This window comes from Python bivittatus, unplaced genomic scaffold (genome assembly GCF_059951505.1).
Source record: "Python bivittatus isolate LINGU-HERP-01145 unplaced genomic scaffold, Pbiv_v1 ctg000700_np1212, whole genome shotgun sequence".
In the NCBI taxonomy this organism is placed as follows: Eukaryota; Metazoa; Chordata; class Lepidosauria; order Squamata; family Pythonidae; genus Python; species Python bivittatus.
The window spans coordinates 60891683-60914950 of record NW_028277098.1 but is presented as its reverse complement, the minus strand read 5'-3'; the positions used below and the strand labels follow the sequence as shown (position 1 = coordinate 60914950).

The window sequence follows — 23268 nt, the reverse complement described above, 5'->3', positions numbered from 1 at the left end:
GAGGGGGAGGGAATGATCATACCTAGATTGGCAATAGAGCACATGACTCATGTCCAAAAGGTTCAAGCACCAGCACTAATAACTAAAAAAAGATCTGAGGAAAAAGACCCAATTCTCTCTGAGTTTCTGGAGAGCTGCTATTAATCAAGTACAGGCTGTAATGAATTAGTTATTAGTAGGTGGCAGACAAATCTCATAAACAAATAAATAAAGATCACTGGCCTGATTCAGTAGACTATATATCTTTTCTTCCCTTTTTCATGGGTGCTCCTTAGTACAATTGTAGCGCTCTCTTTTTCAATAACTAAGAATTACTTACCAAATCATTAGTAATTAAATGAACAAAATGAAGATGCATGCATTTATTTCCTAAATTTATGCCCTTGATTTCCACCAAATGATGGCACTTATGTCCATTATAGATTAGTCAATTAATTAGACAGAAAGTTGCAAGTGTGTGAACAATTTGGAGGTGGGGAGGATGGGGGTTGCTCACAGTCTTAATGATGGCCCTAGGATTCCATGTGAGGCTCAGCTTATTTTCAACAGTAATTTGCAAGCTGAGAATTCAGACCTCTGCAAAAATTATTGGTACATTCACAGGCTAGGCTGCTGGCTGTGTGAGGTGATAGACAGAAAGATCCTTTCACAAAATGAGAAAGGGAGAAGGAAGAAAAGACAGAAAATATGTGCCAGAAAGAGACTTTTAACTCATTCATTTCTGGCTCTGTCCACCCACCTCTAGCTTCAGAAGATTTCTGCCGGAATATAGGCATTTGCAAGAAAAAATAATGCCTATCCCTGACGTATTGAGTGGTCAATAATATCTTCTTCTACCAAATGGCACCAAATGCTGGGCTCTTCCGAAAGATACATTGCTTGAGGAAATCTTTAATATTTATATTAATATTTAATTAACTATCAGCCAACTGGCAAAGTAAGCCACCTTGTCCATTTCTCTCTGTTTTTTCCCTAGCCATAATGAAAGACAGAACACTTTTCTTCATCCAGTGACTGGCCAGATCCCAGAAAAGAACAACCATTTGGATTTGCAAAGGTTGGTGGTTTTTAGTGTCCTGTGATCTTGGACATAAAGTGGAGGTTCATGAAAGAACATAGGGAACAAAATTCAAGGGTTAAATGTACCAGATGAAAGAAAATAGGCCCTCAGTTGTTCCAAAAGTCCAGCTGAAGGGGGGGGGGAGCAGGGATTTGCACAATGGAGATTTGTATTTTATCTGACTTGATGTATTTCTGGTTTAAGTTAATGTTAACCCCAGATCAACATATAGACATGTGTTTCTGGTGTGGAAATATAAGAAACAAAGTTAGTTCCTTGGGACTGTTAATAATATATTTTTCCTCTCCTTTGCCTGCAATCCCAGATCTATCTTGGACATGTCAAGCAAAGCAAGTAGCAAGCGGCCGGCAGCAGTTAGTAGTGAATCCGCCAATCACACAATGGTTTCAGAGGTGCCTCAGGAACGACCAAATGGCAGGGTATGTTTGCTACATTCTGCATTGTGGCCTTGCTTATTTTCCTCTCTGTGGCTCTGTTATGATAGGACATGTTGCCCAAGCTCTCTGGCTGTCAGGTTTTCCCATCTGAAAAATAGGGTGCAACTGACCTGCCACTGTGAAATTCTGGGCATTATAGAACAAACCTACCATGTTATTGCTCATTGTTTAAAATCATTTTTGTTCTTATTCCACTTCATCTTGCTGTCCATGGAGAGCTGGTTGGCACTGGAATTTCTTAGCATAAATGGCATATGTGTAAAAAATCCACCTCCCAGAAATTAGGCATCTTTTTTTAATAACAGATGTCATAGCCAGCATGTGACTGCCATGTGGCCAAGATTATGAGTTTGATCCAGATTTAGTCATAACTAGAATGGACCTGCTGCTACTCAGTCAGACTTCAGTTAGTCATGCCTTATTGATTTCAGTATGTCTGCTCTAATATTTATTTGACAAATTTGTACCTCACCACAGTTCCAAAGGAGTTCTCAGTTGTTCATAGTAATACAAATCAATTAAAATGTCAAATTAAAACTAATATAAAGCATATAAGAAGAATAAAAACCACTCAGCAGCCATCAGACTTAATATGATTAAGTAGGATTTCATTATATTACCTGCTGCTTGTTTTGCCTTTCAAAACTTTTCTGTTTTATTTCCCAAAGGCATCACGTACTTCCAGGAAGGGAATTGCTTTTGGAAAACGTTCTAATTCCATGAAGAGGAATCCCAGTGCTGCAGTGACCAAAAATGGTTGGCTCTTCAAGCAGGTAAACCACCTGTCCTTTTCAGAGGGACCCTGATACATTTTCAGAGAAGATTCTTCAGGAGTAGACTACCCAGAGCCCCTGAGCAAACATTTTGAAGGTCCCAAAACCAACTCCTGATTCTGTTGGTAAAATTAGATCACACAATTTAATGCTGGAATTCTTTTGCAACATGTTCCACATCACCACACAATTAAATAGCTATTTGGGGGGGTTCCGTTTTTTTTTTTCTGGACTGCCCACTTTGACATCACAGCCATGCCCACTAAAGCATCTTTGGCCCCACCCAAAGTGACCTTCATCTACCAAAACTACAGCAAATGTTGCTTCCGTGTGCTAAAAGGTTGCCCATCTCTGCACGAGCTTCTCCTATTTTCTCTCCAATATCACAGTTCAGCCTTCATGTCTGAGGATAGGCAAGGAAGTGCTTCTCCATCCACTACTTGGTTTTCCTTATAACTCTACTGAGCAAGCAAATGAATTCAAACCCATTGACCCGTTCAACTAATCCACCCATCAAGGATATATTATTTATATACACTCCATAGTTTTGAACTATGTCATGCTTGGATTGTCAATATTGGGATTGCTATGCAACTGGTCAAGATCTCTGCATGTCTTCAAAGGATTATTTTCTGGAGCTAAGGCACCTTATCATGGCATTTCCCTCCCACTCACACTAGAGGCAGGGCTTAGAGTAGGTCTGATATTGCTTCCTGTGGAAGGGGATAGCTTCATCCCCAGTTTTGGTTCTGCCTTGTTACAAAGAGTTTGTGAACCTGTCAGTTCTGCCATGGACTCCCTTAATCTATGGTTCTCTCTTTTTCTGTTTGTATTTATTTTTTTCCATTTCTTTTTTATTACTGATCTTCCCTAACATTTAAGACAAGGAGTGGTATCACCTGTAATGTCAGAGGACCTCTCCAGTGTCTGGGGGTGAGCCAGGGGATGGCCTCCAGTGGCATATCAATGTTCCTTGTATCTTTCTACTATTTGCATTCAAATCATGGAGTCTCTGATCATCACCAGACCTGCTGAGACACTGGGGATTCAATCATCCAGACCCCACCTGGTTGCAATTGTATATCTGGAGATCGAATAGGACTATTTCATCAGGTGTAGACAGTAAGGAAGATGACTCTGATGGAAATATGCATGAACTGTTACCTGTGTAAAATGGACTGAAACATTTTTTTAAGTCCAGTATGAAGAGAGAACATTCAGAAGTACTGTAGCTCAAGCATATGCTTCCTTAGTTCACTGGAGTATAAAAAGGAGATACAGCACAATCAGATTTGCAAGATTCTGTTATAAGCCAATAAAAGTAGTTTTAGTCTTTCCATGGAGTTGATTTCCTTGTCTGGTCTACCTAGTGGGGATGATCCCTGCTTAGGATTTGGTAGCAAAACCACACAGATAACATCCTAGCATCCAAAAGAACTCCCACCATTTATAAATATGCATTCATATGGTAAGACTTCTGATAATGGCCAAAAAGAGAGGTAACCCTAGTGATGTCAACTTCCACCCCCAAGTCTTGGCCTTCCTTCAGGTGGGCATTGACAAGGGATTATTACCAACACCCTCCATAGACAGTTACGAGCACTGTCCTTAATCCTAACAGTGGAGAACCAAGAACCTCTCATCCTAATATCTTCTCAGGAGATTCTTAAGAGGGGCTTCTCTGCAAAGACTGCCCAACCTTGTTGACCAATATTCATCATGAACCTCCTATTAGTGCTTCAAGCCCTGTCCCAGTGTGAAGCATCTGTAAAACACCTAACATGGAGAGCAGTATTTATAATAGTTATCATTTCAGTTAGACAAGCATTGGAAACAGGAGTGCTCTTCCAAGAAGGACTTCTGCATCACCCAGTCAGATTTTGTGTCTAAGCCCAGCCTTTTGCCCAAAGTGAATACAGTTTTCTTTCAGGGCCCAGGAGGTAATCTTCCCATTCTTCTACCCTAACTCCAAAACCTAACTGGGGAAAGTAGGCACCAACTAAACATCAGACAAGCCATCAAGAGCTACCTGAGTAGAACAGAGGAGTCCAGAACCTTAGATTACTTCATAGCATCTTTTTGACAACCTTCTGTGTTACAAAGCCTCACTAACCACTCTTTCCAGATGGATCAAATAATGCCCCACAGGACAACTGGGCAACTAATAAGCTCCTAGGATACTTCTGTAGGGTGAGCACATGGTCCTCCATGTTCTCTTGCATTAAAGCTGAACTTTATGCCTTGGCCAAAGCATCCTTTCTAGCAACCCCCACTCCAAATATATGAGGGACAGCTCTGGTGTATTCTACTATAGGGTACCCTGGCTCCACTGTGGAAAATGATACATTGAAATTGGAGAAGATCCCATTTCTACAGTGAAGAAAGGGCATTCAGTTCACCCATCTATTATGGGAAGGAGGGAATATTTACAGAAAACTGCACATCACACACCCTTTATTTCTTCCTTCTCAAGTGTCTTTTTTCCTGAGCTTTCTTTCTGACCTGGCATTCTGAAACTGGGGATCAAAGTATTCCCTCTCACAGGAAGTAACTTCAGAATTAATTTAAACCCTGCTTCCACAACAAGTGGGTGGGAGATACTCTATTTTAGAAGATGGATCTTAATGGTAAATCCAGTGTACCAGTTCTTGTCACACCCTCGCTAGAATCCCCCAAAATTCCATTGCTTTGCCTGACCTTCGCCTGTCATGCCCTTTTCTCATAGGGTGCTTTTTCAATCTATGCTGTATGTAGTATGACATTTATTTGCTTTCAACAACTCTTTACAGGCCAGCTCTGGAGTCAAGCAGTGGAATAAGCGTTGGTTTGTATTGGTGGATCGCTGCCTTTTTTACTACAAAGGTATGAAGAGAAGCAAATCTAAAATGAAATATTATACAAAGTTATAAATAAACTCCCAGATGCTAAAAATAGTTTGAAAGCAATGGCAGGAATGTGTGCCTTCCTTTCCTGTACAACCTATGAAACAGGATTCTCACCTGCACACCTGCTATTGAGGAACAGCACTGCTCTCACAGGAGAGATTGATTTCTTTTGTGATATACAAGGGAAGCAATATTTTCATGGGATGAAAACTACAGTTCCTAATCTAAAAAGAAAAAGAAAAAAGCAATATTTAGAATGTCAAGGCATCTGAAATGGCATAGATAGTTATGAGAGTGGCTCATGCTTTAAACTCTAGGATTACCAGTGTAGCGAGGTTTACGAAAGACAATATTTCTTCACAAAGTATGTAGTTGAGATATGCCATTCGATACCATGAGATGTAATAATAGCTGTCAACTGGATGGCTGTAAAAGGAGACCACACCACTCCTTTGATGATAGTTGTAGAGGACAGGCTATAGTTCTAATAGTTAAGTATTGTCTCCATTATCAGAAACAGTGTACTTCTGAGTGCCAAGGAAGTACAAGTGAATAGGTACTACTGAATTTACATCCCAGCTGGCTTCTGGCAGGTACCTGGTTGGCCACTGTGGGGACAGAATCCTGGATGAGATAGCCCTTTGATCTGCTCCAGCAGGATTCTTGTTTTTGTAATATCATAACACAATAAAAAATGTAATGCTAACTCTTTCTGGTCAAATAATGTAGTTTTCCAGCAACGGCACAGGGGGATTCTCTCAGATGAGTGATGACATTTGTCCCTTCCTTCCTTCCTTCCTTCCTTCCTTCCTTCCTTCCTTCCTTCCTTCCTTCCTTCCTTCCTTCCTTCCTTCCTTCCTTCTTTAAGTTAGCCAAATGGCACAGCAAGTCACTAGCTATTTTGCCTAGCAGTTAATTTTCCATTTTGTAATACTGCAGTGGAGTGGCTGAACCCATAAGGTCAAAGGCTCAAGGTCCGAAACCTGCTTTTCCAGAAGCCCCCTGGATCTTCTCAACCTGCCCTTACCTCTGCTCTGGGATAGTTTAGAATCTGTGCTGCCTCTCTGGCAATTATATGGTAAAAATATTTTAAAAGGAAATAATTTCAATAGTGCCACCTCTTGCTATATTGTACAGAGGCATGTGGCAAGTGGTTTCATCCTTTTCTTCGCCCCATGGGAGATAAATTAATCTCACAGCATAGAACCAAAATTAAAAATACACCTTTTAAACTTTAAATACAGTATCCAAAATAAAAGCATTTTGTTTTATCATCTGGTTAAAAAGAAAAATGCAAAAGGATTGTAATGCTTGGACCTGACTATAAAAGGATTCTGGTCTGCTATAAATAGGAATTTCTCTGGCAGAATCTCAACTTACTACAGAGTTCAAGAAAGTTATAAATACAAATAATATCCTCATAGTTTGAAGAATGGATAAAGGCTGAAATAATGGAGAATTCACTAGCTAATATAGGTAATTTTTGTATGTGGCATGGTATCTCTGATAGTTGGGTTTGGTCTAGCTGTATAACTAGTTCTCTGAAATAGATGATTTGGATGTTGTTGTTGCCCTTTCACAAACTTTTGATTGATTGATTGATTGATTGATTGATTATGTGTCATCAAATCATTTCACATTCTCTGTAATATCCTGTTAATCATGCTTTCCTATGGATTTGCTGGAATGGTTAGGGTTAGGGTCTGACATGATGGTGCATGCGTGAAGTTGCAGCACATATATATTAATTTATACACAACTTTCTACTCTGGCAAGTACTCCAATGAAGCAGACTCTATGTCATGCCCTGCCAATGAAACTCTTTTACCTTTCCATAGCTCTAATTGCCAAATTGTAAGCCCAACAATATCAGTGTGAATGGATGTCCTGTAACTTTTGGTTCCCACAGACCTGCCTGGGCCTTCTCTCTCGTAGCAGATGGAAAAGATGAGGGGCATGAATAATTAACTAGATAGTATTGTGAAGTGTAACTGTAACTGATATGCATACAGGGATATGTGGGCACTTGCTGGTCTGCATTGGAGAGAAGAACAAGCATGGATGCATCAGGGAAAAGGGGCATCTTTCACAGGTAGATGGTTGGTTAGGCACAGCATTTCCATCCCACTCTCTGTGTAACAATTGTTTTCAAGTCTGCAATTCTTTTTTAACAGCAAGGAAAGGTACCCTATGCTCCTGGGTTGTTTGTTGCTTGCAATGGAGGTGAAGTAAAAGGGTGTCCATTTAAACAACTGTTAACTGAGATAAAGGAATGTCCTTAGTTGTCTAATTCTTTGCCCCTCCCTTCTTCTTTCATGCAGATGAGAAAGAGGAAAGCATCTTGGGCAGCATCCCACTTCTCAGTTTTCGGGTGGCAGCTGTCCAGCCATCGGATAACATCAGCAGAAAATATACCTTTAAGGTCAGTAAAGGGCAGAGATGCTCCTAGTATGGTGTTCATGAATGTGTAGATAGATTTTGCTGTGCTAGTAGAAATGCGTCTTGGGCTAAAAGCACTTCTGGAACTAGACCGAGTAGAAAGTTTAAATGAATATAGCAGTTTCTTGGCAATGCCCTGGTTCTGTTTGTTTCTTTGTTTTGTTTTTATAAGAGGAGGATCCTCCTTCCCCTGAGAAAGTGTACAAACCTTCAATCTCCTAGTTGCAGTCTAAAGTAATGTAGTCCAGGAAAAGCTGATTTTGATGGTGGAAAAAAATTAGTTCTAAAGTGCTGGCAGGTAAAGAGCAACCAAAGGAAGCATGAAAGTTAAAGGCAGAAACCCAGTGCCACAAGAGCATGGACTTCCTAAGGCATCAAGAGGTACATGAGGATTGCTGTAAGGATTGCTGTGATGTAAATGGGTGGCCTTGAACCATTGTTACTTCTATTGATTGTAGTAATGGCACCAACTGTACAACTCTAGTCTGGATTCCTACTCAACACAGGAAGGATAGTGCAGGAGGTGACCAGCGCATCTTGTCAGACGCTTACCCTTAAGTACCTAGTATGGTGTTCCAACCCTTAAGTATCCCAAATCAAGAATTTGGACTCACTTCTTTGAGGTAGCTTTTTCCCTTGTCCAGTACCAATTAGCTGGATAGGTGGGTAGATGAAAGAGAAGGTATTGGGTACCTTCTTGCAGGAAGCTGCAGCGTTTGCAGAAAGCTTTCTGTCTTTTGTTTTTTAATCTAAACTATTTTAAGCCTCTTTCATGTTTTTTTAAGGTCATTTTTTAAATTGTGTCAGAGTATTGTTAAGTGGCTTGTAAGGGATCTTTGGCTAGTGCCTACTACTTTTTCCTCAAAAGGCAAACAAAAATGCTCAGTAGAACAGAGAGGAATGCTGATCTTGACAAAGCATATGGCTAAAAGTTATTAATCTTTTCCCCTCAGAGGCATTGGGAAAGATATATGAAATTGTGTGTTCATTATTAGTAACTTGTTTATCAGAATTGAATCTTGCCTCTTTTTTCAGTGTGTTCATGGTTGATTGGGAATTTGAACTTTGAACTCCCTGCTCTTAAGTGGAACACACTAATCACAATACTACAGAGGTTTACTTTCATACTTACAATCAGTGGCTGGGTTTGCTATAATGAGAGTAGTGGAAGCATACATAGCATCTAAAGAGAAGCAGCAATCTCCTTTTAATTAGGAAACATTCCCTTTATGTTTGGAATACAGGTAGTCCTCAGTTTAAGAACGAGTTCCATACACCAGGTCTATCCTTAAGTCAAATTTATATGTAACCCGGAACAGTATTATTGTATAATACTGTATAAGTAGTATTGTGTAATTAACTCAAATCATTGTGTATTTAACTCCAATTTTGCTACAATAGGCTCTGTTCTTAACTATGGGTGGTTTGTAACCTGGGCGTTCTTAACTTGGGGACTACCTGTACTTAGAAAGGCCAGCTTCATGAGAAAATACCCTGTGAGTAGCTTTATGATTAGGCTGCATTGAATCTCTGATCTGCAAAGACTTCCCTTTTCCGTCTCTCTTTTGGATGAGTTTAGAGGCAAATTTCCTCATGTTGACTAGAGGGTGGTGGGTTTGTAGCCCTAAACATCTGGAGGACCAACAGTTTGGAGATAACTAACTAGAACATTAACTAACATTAAAGGCAATGTATTTTACTTGCTTAGCATGTAATTATTCCCACTTGTCAAATAATCATGGTTCAAAATGTATGATTCTAAAAGAACAGCAAACTAAATAGCGAAATGTTGAAATGGGGCATAGAGAATGTTGCCTGGATTTTGCCCTACACCAGGGCAGCTCAGGGGCCAATGAAGCCTTCAAGCATTGATATTTGTCTCTTGGAGCCATCTTCAGATTTAGTGGTGTGTTGGCAGCATGGTTTCTCAAAATTTTAGGGTGGAAAACGTGAAAATCTATGTGAGCACAAAAATAGATTTTATTCTGTTAAAAAAGAAAAGAAACACCTTACCACTAAAGAACTTGGAAGAGAAAGAGAAACTTCCAGCCAGTTGCCCTTGTAATTTGCCTACTACAGTCCTTACTCCTACCAAAAATATTGACTGTGGCCCCAGGCACTAAAAGGTTGCTTACTCCTGGGAGTCTCTTCCTTCCAAAAATGCCCAAATGGTGCTACTTTTGACCCGAATCCCCTTACCTCATATCTACAGTTTGACATATGCACTTTTATGAGCTACTATGATGAATATCAGAGCATTATAAGATGGGTCATTTGGGTCAAGAAAATGGCCCTTGTAGTCCATCATTCCACATCTCACTGTGACCAGTCAGATGCATTCAGCAAGTCCATAAAATCTACCAGTAGGTATTCAAGACATGCCACCAATATTCTTCAAGTAGCAAGCAAGTAGCAAGATTTTTAGCTATTGATAGCTGACTCTCCTGTGCAGTCCCGACTTTTAAGCATGTTTAGCAAAGTAACTTTCGCCATATCTTGTGGCAGCAAATTCCATAACTTAATTATCATAGGACTGAAGGGAAGTCTTTATGCATCATCTGGTCCAACAGCCTCCCGGTGAAGATCTGCAAATGTGTTTGCTCTCAGTGATACTCATACTTTATTGTACCCTAATTGTTGGCACTGCCCCTTGCACCAAGATAGCTCCAGCAATCTGCCCTGCTGGACCAGGTTTAAAAGGAAGTCTTGATGTGCTGCAGACATAGTATGTGAAGTATAGAGAAGCAAGACAGGCTGTCTACTTCATCTGGCATCACATCCTAAGGCCTGAGGATATAGCCCTCTCATGACCTATTTCACTACCAGCAAACTTAGTTCAATTAGTTCAGCAAACTTGTCTTATTTTGAAAGACAAGGAGCATTTCTGTACTTTTAAAGGCTGTATGCTTTAGTGATCAATCACCACAGCAATTGCTAGGTGATGCTATAAATCACTCACAGAGAGTGCTCATGAAGATGAGCTGAAGAGCTTTCTCTTTCCTGCCCAAATAAAAGTCCATCTTAGCAGTTGCAGCCCAAAATTTGGAGCTTCAGATAAAATGAAGGATCGGGCAGTCTATAAAATAGTATGCCACCTAGATATATACAGGTTAGTATTTATATGCCTTAAAATTCCATAATTTTTTCAAAATTAGGGAAAGCATCTTTTTGATAGCTCAGACCCTTACTTTTTAAAAATGGCTTCTAAAGGTATGAGGGACATTGCCAGAATTGGGATGGTGGTTATAATTTATGCCTTTGGGAGAGTTCTTAAGGAGTTCAACCCCAAATAGGTGTGCTAAGTCTAGTAGGAGATTAATAGTATATCTATTTCCCCTGTTATTTTTTAAAGCCAATCCCACATAACAATAGAGTCACTGAATAGTTTCTGGCAAGTCAGCTTCTCTCAACCTAATCTGTGAGGATATAATTAGAGATGTCCACAGGCCAGCTACCATGAGGAAGGCCAGTATATGTATATAAGACATAGGCCTAACAAAAAAAACTAGTGGCAGAATTTATGAGTGTTTATAGGATCCAAAAATGGGACTAGCGGACTGCATGCAGCCTGGAATCAGAGGGTTGATTAGGATTGGCGATGCCCTCTTAATCCTAGTCCCAGCGAACCCATCTCTTCTGACAGTAGTATGTCCTTGAGGAGAAGCTTCTATTGCTGCCAGTGGAAGAAAGCATTTCTCCTAGAAACAGAACAGTTTACAGGATTTTAACTGGGAATGCCAGGTAGAAAAGGATTGCCTGTTCCGGTCATACTTTATTTAAATGGAAAACAACACCCTTATATCACACATTTAAAATCTTACTTGATTCTTAAAGTACATGTGTATACTTGCATATATGATGTCAGTACATGTATATTCCTGTGAGGTTTAGCCTCAGATTCATTCTATCCTCTTTTCACTTGGTGGACATTAATTCTTATGAGTCTAAATATAGTCAAATAAATCACATAATGTTTCTTGAATAAATCTGGAGCATTGAAAGATCATGTGGAAGAGATTAGGAGAAGTGCGTTCATTCAGAGATATTTGAGAATTGTTTCATAGGCAAGAAAAATTCCAGTGCACTCTTTCTTTTCTATCTCTTCTCCTCCTTTTTCTTTTTATCTATTCAGTATCTTTTCTTACTTTGCTTCTTTCCTAAGTTTGTATTGTTTTTATTCTGCAAACATTTCTTAATAAAAATTAATTTTAATAAAATTCCAGTACACTCAATGAAATTAATTATATGTAAGTACTTGCACATCTATATGTTACCCACCTGCATAATTTTTTCCATTATTGCCTTGTTGCCCATTGTATTGTTCACTAACTGCTTTCTACTTCTTGAAATAGCTTGCAATTCAGATGTTTCAAAACTGTGCTGTGTAATATTTGTACCTTTTTAAATGATGATGAATTGGTTTCAGTTGGAGTTTTCTTTGTAAATCTTCCTACATATCTAAAAGTGGTGTAGGAAAATAAAAGGATTTGTATATAAAAGTGGCATGGTGACTCCAAATGAAGCTCATAAGCACGGAAGCATGATTTTCAGGACAACTTGGCTGTTTTTGATTGAAAGGTGTCCAGGAATCCTTTTTCTGGCACAAAGCTTATGCTCCCCATCAAGTTTCAATGATACTATTGTATTAGACAGGGTCTTAGAGTCTATAAAGATTTTAGAGAAGCGTTATCATATTTCCAGATCATATGAAGCTTATGAAGTACATTTCAGACTTCAGCAGGAATTCTGAAATAAATGTGCTTAGAATTTCAATGCTTGTTTGTAAGAACACTAAACCCACGTTGAAGAAAATGAAAGTACTGATGTTCTCCAAACTCCAATACTGATGGCAAGATAGCCAAAAAATTATGTTTTGTTGTTTTGTTTATGAAGAATATTGGGCTCCCAACTCATGTTCAGAAAAAAAAGTTGTAATGGTATAGACTATTGCCATAGACAATTGGTATGTACTAGATGGGTAGATCTACAAATATTTTTCCCTTCCTCCTACAATTTATAGCAATGTTATTTTATGGCATGTTCCATTGCTGTAGTATTTGTATCTGCACTTTTCCCCTAGCATTCTAAGACAACTGGCTGAGGGCTATTCCATGGGCTGAGATGCAAAGGAATAGGTTTCCCAAGTTCAGTGAAAGCCAAGTTGATCATTCAGTTTTAAGTTCAGAAAGCACTAATTATGTACCCAATTCTGCTTCAACTACTCATTCACAATGACCAGCTCTGCTACTGGTATACTTTGCCTGCTTGATATTCCTCCCAATTGAATTGCTTATTGGGTGTGGCTGATCTGTTCTCTGTCTTCCCTGTTTTTCTGCGTGAGGATCCCCTGGACAGGAGATCTCTTCTGATAACTGGCCTGCAATACATCACCCAGCCACCAAATAGGTAGTGTTTTCCTTCTGTTTCCAAATGCATGCATGCATGCCAGAAAGGAAAAATTAAGTACCAATCTGTAAAAATTATCCTGCATGCTTTATTCACCTGAAATCATTTCCAAAGGAAATTGGGGTTGGGGAAATTTTGGATCCCTTTGTCTAATGAAATACCTAGTTGTATTTTTAAACTATGGAGAATACTGGAAACACAGAGGTATGTATGCACATCCCACTGGAGATGTAGATCATCTGAAATCATTACTGTTATATGACTTGTACATAAATAAATATTAGGTTATGGGGTTTAGTCCATGATTTGTGGAAGGTAATATCTAGCTCAACAAAGTGAAAATCAGGAAGGCAGGTGTTTTGCCAAGAAAACTCAGCACTTAGGCAATGAGTGGCAATTTGTTGTGAGACAAAATTGATGGGTAAATATAAACAAGAGACTAAATTATGCTATTCATTTTCTACTGTGAATATTTAATGTACATAATAATAAAATAAGGAATATATGAGCCCAGTTTTGTTTGTTAGATTGATTAATAAGTTTCATTAAAACATCTGGGTTTGTTTCAAGATCATTGAGACAGATATGCTATAAATATGCTGGTTAAATTCAGACAAAGAATTTGAATTTAGCAAATTCTGGAAATACTTTGATCTGGATTTGTAGCCCCATGGGATTTTTTTAACTGAATGTGGGTGCCACTATCTGTATGCTGTATGATACGTGCCTAGTTTTTTGTTTAGTTGTTTAAGAGGTGAAGATTTTCAGCTGCAAATATAAATTTTCCTTTGTGGGTTTTCTAACTGAAAATCTGCAGCTTCTACATATCTAAACTCAGGAACTAAGTGCATAAAAGTGTCTGTGTGTGATTTCCTAGGCTCTGTTACATTCTAGCCTGATGAAGAAATGGTTCATGCTGATGAAAATGGGGGGGAAGTAAGCAGAATATAAGATACTGCACAGCTGAGAGCAGTCAAAATTTGTCCATGTCCCAAATGCTGGGATAACAGTGTAAGGGAAGGTTCAGTACTCACTTCAGTGATTTCTCTAAGTCCACAACTTTGCTGTTGTGAAATTGTAATTTTATAAAAAGTCTGCAAGGAAATGGAATGTGAGTACTTCCATGTGGGGAATTCCTAGTATTGACTTCAAAAATCACTCTACTGCTATTTAATCTGCCCCTCCTTAATTTGTCTCTCTGATAAGAAAAAAGGTGGAAGAAATGATAGGATAAACACTGAAGTGTTACAAGTGGAAGATAACATTGTCTGGAATGCTGTGAATGAAGCAGGACAGTTCCTCAGTAGAACCTCATCTGGAACCATCGTATAATTCCATGAAAAGAGAGGATAGATAATGGATAGACAGAATGTAGGGGATAATGTTTTATGTGGAGTCCTTGGTGCTCTCTGAGCTTGGTTGTTTTATTTGTTTTATTTGTTTTTATGTTTTATTGGTTGGTTTAATGTTTTATTAGTTATTATTTATTGATTGTTTGATGTTTTATTTCTCCTAATCTTAGTTAAGAGCTTTTCACTAGTGTAACATAAATATTACTGATGTACAGTCGAACCATTGAATGCATTCATAATAAAGATAAGATGCTTAGAAAAATTAGGGAAGTTTGAGAGATCTTTCTTCCTGGCTTTTGTTAAGAAGAGATATTGAATATCTAACCACTATTCCTAAAGCAATACATTTACATTATCTGAAGTTTAATATTGGTGGATTTATGTTAAAGAAAATATCTCATTATCGTAATTCAGATCAATGAGTTATAATAACCCAATTCACAGTAGCTTTATGTCTTCCCTACCATAAAAATTATAATCAAGGAGTTCGGTGTGTGTTTGTGTGTATGACAGACAGCATTAGTCTCTCAGAATTTATGGACTATGAATTAGCTCTGTCTTTAAAATCAGGATTGCAGGGAGACATGCCAGAGACTATTATCTGAAATAGTCTTTCGAATGATGAGATGGATCAATATTTTTCATTCAAGGCAGTAAGCTAATCAGCAAGAATATAATCCCAAGAGCTACTTCTGTGTTTAGGGTTTCTTCATACAATCATTTCCAGAGCCATGATTACAATGGACAAGGGAAGGAAGGAAGGAAGGAAGGAAGGAAGGAAGGAAGGAAGGAAGGAAGGAAGGAAGGAAGGAAGGAAGGAAGGAAGGGAGGGAGGGAGGGAGGGAGGGAGGGAGGGAGGGAGGATGGATAGATAGTGACATTAATGTAGAAGTGCAATGAAAAGACAAGTGGGTGGGGGAGAAGGGCTAAAATTTATCTTCTGCCTTTGGACTTCTCAGAATCTGTAAAAGATCCTAATTGAAGGAGAGAGGGAAGAACTTCCTTTCCTTGTTCTGGACTACATCTAAAACTGTTAGTGATTGCTTAATTCATGCTCCAGAGAATATTAGGCAATAAGTAACTTTATATTGCAACATGACGTGCATTTAGACAGAACACTGATTCAGCAAAGACAGTCTATGTTGAACCAGTTTTTTGCATGCTGTTCCATGTACACTTGTGGACTTGTGCATGAGCCACAAGGGGAGAGATTTCATCCAGTACCCAAGAGTTTCTGCATGCTGCTGGAGGGCCAGAGGTGGTGTCTTTGTGTTAGAATTTGTAGATGGCTTTGTGCCAAATTTTAAAGAGGATATTCTTCTATTTAAAGGATGGTCAGAATTAGTCCTCTGTTTGAAAGCACTGTCTACAACAGTGTTGTCCAAACTTGGCCACTTTAAGATGAGTGGACTTCAACTCCCAGAATTCCCCAGCCAGCCATGCTGGCTGGGGAATTCTGGGAGTTGAAGTCCACTCATCTTAAAGTGGCCAAGTTTGGACAACACTGGTCTACAATATTTGTTTAAAGATAAAGCACCATAAAAAGGAAAAAGCAGAAGCCCTGATGATTCTTACATGCAGTCAGATATTTAATAGCATCAGAGTGGGAAGGCAACAGATTTTTTGGATCACAGTCTTCTCACTGTGGTAAGATTTAGTAATTTACAGCAAATACTTCTAAATTTGCAAATAAAGTATTTGCAAATGATATGCAAAGATATAACCTCTATTGTGTTTCCTTTGAGTGATGCATATGTGGTCAATCTACAGTCATGGTGTACAGTGACTGATTTGTTCAAAAAATCTCCTTAAATACTGGGATTTCCAGCCATGTGTTGGAAAAGAAGCTTGACAGACAGACAGATTAAAAAAAAACAGGGTTTCTAATATGAAAAAGTATAAAAACTCTGAATAGATGCAAACCTAATTGGCTGTCTTTTAGTGGTATAGCCTGAAAAGATACTTTTAAGTTTCAGTTCTTCTGAGCTGACAATCTTGGAATAAACATTTGGTGAAATCATAATGTTCCTAAGGGAAAGAAGATGCAATTGATTGCTGGTGAGTAAACTCTCTAGATACTCACAGAGATCTTTTTATCTCCCTTTCTCTCTTTCTGTTCTTTGTTTCTACAGGTAACTGTATGCTGGATGGGAGAGATGCCTAAAAATTACAAGAAGTCATTCTCTCCCCAGGCTGAGCATGCTGGCATCCGGACTTACTTCTTCAGTGCTGAGAACAATGAGGAACAAGAATCCTGGATTCAAGCCATGGGCGAGGCTGCTCGGGTTCAAATCCCACCTACTCAAAGGTCAGATGTTCAAAAGACACGTGGATGTGGCCTAGAACTATGGACTGTTGCTTAGTCCCATGGGATGCTGGTTAATAAAGCGAATGCAGAACGTGTGACCACAACCTTGGAGGCAGAGCAATGTTTCTGTGTACCTCTCTATTATGGTGAAACCACTGGGCAATGGCAAAAGAGTGCAGCTACTGTTAGTTATGGCACTAGTAGTATTTTGGAAATCTGATTCTTTTCAGAAAGAATTAACAGGTATCACTTCTAAATCTTTCTAATGTTTCCTTTGAGATGTTTAAAAGAGAGACCAAGTAAAAACCCTAAAGATATTTAGATCATGGCCAAAAAGAATACAACAGGTTTGAAACTGCCTATGGATAGCATTCCAAAAACTATGAGACTGGTGAAATTACTTCCAGGTAATGTCATGAATCTGGATCTCCTACATGGTGGTTAGTGATTATTGTTGACATTTCACTCTGCTGAACACAGGCAGTATATAAAGGTGTGGCATCTATTGCCAAGTTCAGTTTCAGATCAGCTTGGAAGAAGCTAGCACCATGGCTAGTACAACATTAACATATATTCATTGTCTCATATGGCATTACCAGAAGTCATTTCACCATTCTATAGCTGTTAGATTCTTTCTTCAATGGAATGAGAAGAAATGTTTAGTCAACTTGAAAATAGTAGGTTCATGAGAAGGTATAATCAATAATAACTTAAACAGTCATATCAAACTGACAAGAGCCTGATCAGAACCTACAGAATTCATTCTTTAAGATGTTTCAATCCTAAGCTATGATAATTAATAACCTTTTCAATTTGCACATTCTTCTCAGGCATGAAAAGACTGATTGTGAGAACATTCCTCCCAGCAAAAATCAGCAGCATCACCACCAGCGCAGTATTCCCACCAGGGAGCTTGCCAAAGCTGAGCTGGAAGCAAAGACCAGAGGAGAAGGTGATGGACGTGGTTCTGAGAAGATTGAAAGAAAACCAGAGCGTGTTGCAAACAAGAAGGAGACACTGGTGAAAGCCAATGGCGTTGCCAGTCAAGATACACCCTCTGAGCCTGGAAGCCCTTATCCAGAAGCAGCTCATGTGCCAGCTGGAGTGGAGAGAACCACACAGCCAAATGGTTGGCAATATTCATCTCCAACTCGGCCTGGCAGTATGGCCTTTCCACAGCATGATGGGGAGACTGTTATCTCTCGTCGGAGCTTTGCACCTCGCACGAATCCTGAAAAGATTGCTCAGAGAAAAAGTTCCATGACCCAGTTACAGCAGTGGGTGAATTTGCGCCGTGGGGCTCCACCACCTGAGGATCTCCATAGGTGAGAAGTTTGAACACTCAAGATACAAATAACATAGATCAGTTTTTTAAAAGAACTTTTAAAAAACACCTCATTAAACACTCAAAAAAGAGTGTATTCTGTAGGTTTATATCATTACCCAAGGTCCTGAAAGTTTTTAACATCTTATAAAGATACATGCCCTCCCTCCCCACTCCCCCCAAAATTGTCCATGACTTTTATACATGAGGCCATAACAATTTCATTTTTTTTCTGACAAAAAAACTCAGCATCTTCTCTGTGTGCCTTGGAATACGTTTATTTAAAAAGTTCACAATTGGTTTATATTTAGTGTTCTTGCACTCAGAAGAGCAGGAAAGGTCTTTGGTATGCAAGTCAGTATCTTCAATTTGTTTCTCCAGTGTTCCTGATCATGGGGTGAAAGCTCTTTACACTTATAGTTGTACATGTGTAGGCATTATTTTATTCTTGTTTGTATTTTTTGAAATTTGTGTTTATCAGCTGCTCCTCTTTGAAAGCTTTCAGAGTAACACATAGTAATAAACACAGTCCAACAATATAAACACATAATAAAAAAAATTAAATACTGTACCAGCAAAAAAAGCATTACAAAAAGAGGAGAACCTAAAAGCTCTGGATAATTAAAAGATTTTTATATGGCATCCAAAATGAAGAAAATGCTAGATTAACTAGGCTATAAACATTTCTTCACTTATCGGATGTGTAGAAATAGATGAATATCTTACCACTGTTAAGTTTATTTTTTGACATATGGACAAGAACTTCGCCAGTTTGGGGCAACCCAGTGATCTAAATCTAGAAGTAGAAGCCACAGTTTTAGCACAAGTACCATCACAGCTTTTATCAGAACTGAACCATACAAAGTTCAACTTTTATAGTATATTTCTCAAAAAACTGACACGTCTGTACACTTTGCTAATCAAAGAGGTAGCTCACAAGCAGGAAAGGAAGCATGGAGTGGCTTGCAACCTTAATTACAAAGAATAAAGAATTAAGAAACACAAGCAAACAATATAATGAAACAGCACCACTGTCATATTGGAGACAAGAATGCATCATTAGGGTTTAAAACAAAACTGTAAATCTTATAGCTTCTCCCAATTTTACACACAGAGATATTCGTAAAACATATCAACACTGTTCAGCAGATGTGGTGGGCTGAAATAAACATGCTAAGCAGAAAATCCTAAAACCTTAGAGAAAATCCAGGATTTATGTTTTCCTTTCTTGTTTCTTTTGGGACTTGTAGCCCCAGCAGGTTCTTCCCAATGTCTCGGAGAGTCCCTGATTACTACCCGCCCTATTCATCCCAATATTCTGAGGATTATCAGTACTATCCTCCTGGTGTGCGTCCTGACAGTATCTGCTCTATGCCTGCCTATGAACGTGTGAGCCCTCAGTGGACTGTGGATGACAAGCGCCACGCCTTCCGCAACAGCAGCACGTTCCAGCTGCGGGAGTGGAAAGAACAGCCTGGCTATAGCAGACAAGATGTGCCCATCTGGATCCCAGGCCCCACACGGCAGCCAGTGTACTATGACGAAATGGACGCTGCCTCAGGTTCCCTGCGCAGGATGTCCCTTCAGCCTCGTTCGCGATCAGTCCCCCGCTCACCAAGTCAAGGATCCTACAATAGGGCCAGAGTATACTCTCCAGTAAGGTCACCCAGTGCCCGTTTTGAAAGAATGCCTTCTCGGAGTGAGGAGATATATGCTGAGCCAACGACTTACATGATGAGACGATCCGTCAGTTCCCCAAAGGTAATCTTCCTTTGAGGCTCCCTTTCTCTGAGTAGCTCTGGGCACCTTTCAGTAGATAGCCAACAAAGTGTGTGTGTGGGGGGGGTGTTAATAAATGACTTTAATAATTAACCCTTTCTCTATATATTATTTATTGTTTGTGCTACATAGCAGAGACTGAAACCTCTCACTACAGGGGAGGGAAGATGTTTTTGATCATGATCGAGATTTATTGATCAGTTAGGTCAGGAGAGGCCATTGATTAAGAATTGGAGCAGTGGCAGGAAATGAGCAATGTGTCATTTCTAAACAAGAGTTGGAAAAGCTGGCCCTTAAACAAATCATTCTCTGTTACAGACTGATTCCTCCTCAATCTCAGATATGTTAGGGGTTGTTCTAGACAGCCAGAAGGAGGAGTATTTCAGCCTGCAAATGCTTTAGCACCATCTGTTCTTAATTTTACATAACTCAGAACTAAATACAAGGGACCTAGGCAAGGCCTAATTCAAGTTAAATATAAGATATTCAACTCCAGCAGCTGAAATGTGGTGCCAAAGTAGCAAGTTAAGGCTGAAGGAAAGTGGCTGTATTGATAGGGTAGAAGATTAGACAAGTTTCTGATCTGAGACCTGAAATGCTCATCTTTGTGGCTACACCCTATGGTTTGGTGAGTGAGATTTGCAGAACAAATTAAAGGGTATCAATGGAATGGAGGAGGGAATCACCCTAGGAACCAAGTAGCATTACAGATTTCAAAGTAGTTCTACTTGTAAAACCAACCTCCTTATCTTGTGTTCACACCTCAGCTTCAAGGAGTTTCTATAGCTGATTGATTCATCACCACTTTAATTGATGGCCTTTGACCATTTTTCTTTCTATTGATCATTGTTATTGCTAAATTATTACCATAAGGAAAGTATGAAGTAATAATACTGTGATATAACTATCTCACACAAATTCCTTTTCTTTGCCCAGTATGATTACCTTGGTGACAGAAAGCCTGTTCCTGCAGGGATGTTTCCCTTCAACTATCCAGCATCCCCTACAGTCCATGATAAAATGGTAAGCCACAGTATTATCCCACTCTTTCACTAGTAAAGTTGTTTTTCCTTCCCAAAGCTATCATTTAATTCAGAACTGGAAGATTTGTCTTAGCAGCAAAGTTCACTAGTGTTGGTTGTGAGACCAGCCTGGATGCACCATGCCTATGTGGACAGGTAGGAAACATTAATCATTAGCTTAACTGCCGATGATTGGTTGACCATAGTTTGTTTGCTTTTTGCAGGAGCAAGGAAGGAATTAAGCATGTGATTTTTGGAAAAGAAAGAAAAAAATTCCATGAATACACTCAGCCCTCATTTATTCTTTCAGTTGAAATCAGTGCCTCATTAACATTAGCACCCAGGAACAGTTGCATGCAGAGATAGAATGCAAAGTCCAATATGTGTAGAGAGAGCGAAGATGACCTTGATGGAGATATCCAAGCTCTGTTGTCAAAGTGACAAGGGGTAGAACATTGTCTAAGTCCAGAATGTCCAGATAACATTTGGAAATGGCACAGACACCTCCCTGATTCACTGAAGTCTAAGAAGGAGGAGGAAGTACAACATCTTGCATATCTCTGTCAAGGTTATCTTCATTACTTTAGGAAGGAATGGGCCACCTGTTTGACAACTTGATTACAGAGATGTACCATTTATTGCTTCTCCCTCAAAATGGTGGAAAACTTACAATCGAGTCACAGGTCCCATAACAGACTATCTGCTTGTTGGAGATAAAAGCTGCACCATAGCTCTTTCATTATATGAGCTGTTTATTGTTGCTGCTGGCTTAAGCCAAGCATTTACCTTGTCCTCAGGGTTGGTCCAGTCCTGTGGGTTGATCTCTAGATAGGATTCCCTGTGACAACCAATACCTTCCTAGTGGCTGAACTTCCATAGAAAAGAATTTGTCAGGAAGCTGGCAGATTTACTTCTGGGGTACCATTCTGGAATCAAGGAGGTATCCCAAAAAAATTGGGAATGCAAAAACTGAGGAGTGCTAGTCCTTTTTAATTCTCTATTGTCATTCTCTGTATCACAAAAATAATCAGAGAGTCTAAATTGAGGTGGGAAAATGCGTGACAAAACCTCTGTTCCCTGATATTGGTTATTTCTTTTATATATATATATGCTGTTTTTCCTTGGTCATTCTAATTCTCTCTTTGTTTGGTTATTCCACTGCGGGGGAGGATCCATGTGGTGGGGGCAGCAAACACTGTGAGTGGGACTCTGCCAAATGAAAATGCCAACTTCATTGCTCCATGCCACGTTTTTTGACCCTGCCTGACACCTGAAAGCAACCAGTAAATCCTGGACTGGATTTAAGGTGCCCTGTGGAACAGACTCTAGTTGCACGCTTGTTGCACGCAGCTTCTTCCCTCACTTCCCCTGCTTTCTCACCAGCTATGCACAAAAGCAGATGCATGTGGCTGAACTAAAAATGCAGTGAGATGAGCTTGATATCATTAAGCAGGTCAGGAACATTCTTTTTGATAACAGATGCTCTGTTTCCAACCTCAACCTTTTTTTCCCTGACAAGGGCCATATTCTTTGACTGTCTCTGAAGCTGCATGACAGCAGTGGCTTGTACTGAAGCATGTTGTGGTGGGGCTACACGCTCTTTTTTCTTTCCTGTTGCCCAGTAAATCCGGGCATGATGGATCAGTTCAGAGTTCAGCATATGTAAACACCATTGTACATGCTGAGCAGAAATAGAGGAAAGAGACATTTCAATACAGCCCTTTGCTTTCAAAGCATAGTATCTTACAGGGGAAAATGTTGAATGCTACCTGCAGAGACATTGATCTTGGCAGCAAATGTAGTCTCAGCAGCAAGAGTAGACATACCATTCTTGAGGTCCCGATTTCAATTAACAATACTACATGTGGACTCAGATAACTATGTATTAAGGGTAGAGGAGTAAACACTTACAGTATATGTGCCCATAGATATAACTTAATAGCCTGCCAACCTCAGGCCATATTAAAGAAGATACAGTGATCTGGACAAGAGGAATATGGCCACTCTGTTAATGCTCAGCCATACAACAAGACACAAGCAAGTTTTGGGGACAGAGCACTGATGATAGGAAGAGTTACCAGGATCTCTGAGAGTCCTTCAAATGAATGTTATATATTTCCTGATCTGAAAAGATTGCTAAGCAGCTATTATCCACTTATCTTTTCTCTTTAAAAGTGCTTGGAAGTCTGTGAATGTTCCCTTTGCTATATGGGGGAAGCTCTTTGCCTGTCTCTAGTTAAGTTGCACCTAACTGCTTTTGCTTCTTCTTTGTGTTCGTTGTTTTTGTATGTTTGTGTTTCCATTTTGCCGCATGCCTAATGGCTCCTGATAGGATGAACTTTTAGACCTTCAGTTGCAAAGAAACCTAGAGTATTTGGACCAACAGGTAGGCCAAGCTGGCTGTGTTCCCCCTCTCCCCACTCCACTGCTCCCAACACGTCCTGCCTCCTGCCCTGACACAC

The 23268-nt window shown here is 39.5% G+C and overlaps 1 protein-coding gene across 10 annotated transcripts in view; it reads left to right on the top strand.

The window, feature by feature from the left end:
- PLEKHA6 (pleckstrin homology domain containing A6) overlaps positions 1-23268 on the top strand; it is a 200642-nt gene that overhangs the window by 130321 nt on the left and 47053 nt on the right. For 5 of the 10 annotated variants that reach the window (XM_088154261.1, XM_088154256.1, XM_088154259.1 and 2 more), the window contains exons 2-11: positions 977-1057; positions 1386-1500; positions 2187-2291; positions 5081-5153; positions 7498-7598; positions 16506-16681; positions 17512-18006; positions 19256-19766; positions 20721-20807; positions 23139-23192. In XM_088154261.1, coding sequence (XP_088010387.1) covers positions 1399-1500; positions 2187-2291; positions 5081-5153; positions 7498-7598; positions 16506-16681; positions 17512-18006; positions 19256-19766; positions 20721-20807; positions 23139-23192 — 1704 coding nt within the window. In that variant the 5' untranslated portion in view covers positions 977-1057; positions 1386-1398. The remainder of the gene's footprint in view (positions 1-976; positions 1058-1385; positions 1501-2186; positions 2292-5080; positions 5154-7497; positions 7599-16505; positions 16682-17511; positions 18007-19255; positions 19767-20720; positions 20808-23138; positions 23193-23268) is intronic. The other 5 variants (XM_088154260.1, XM_088154257.1, XM_088154254.1 and 2 more) reach the window with 2 other exon arrangements.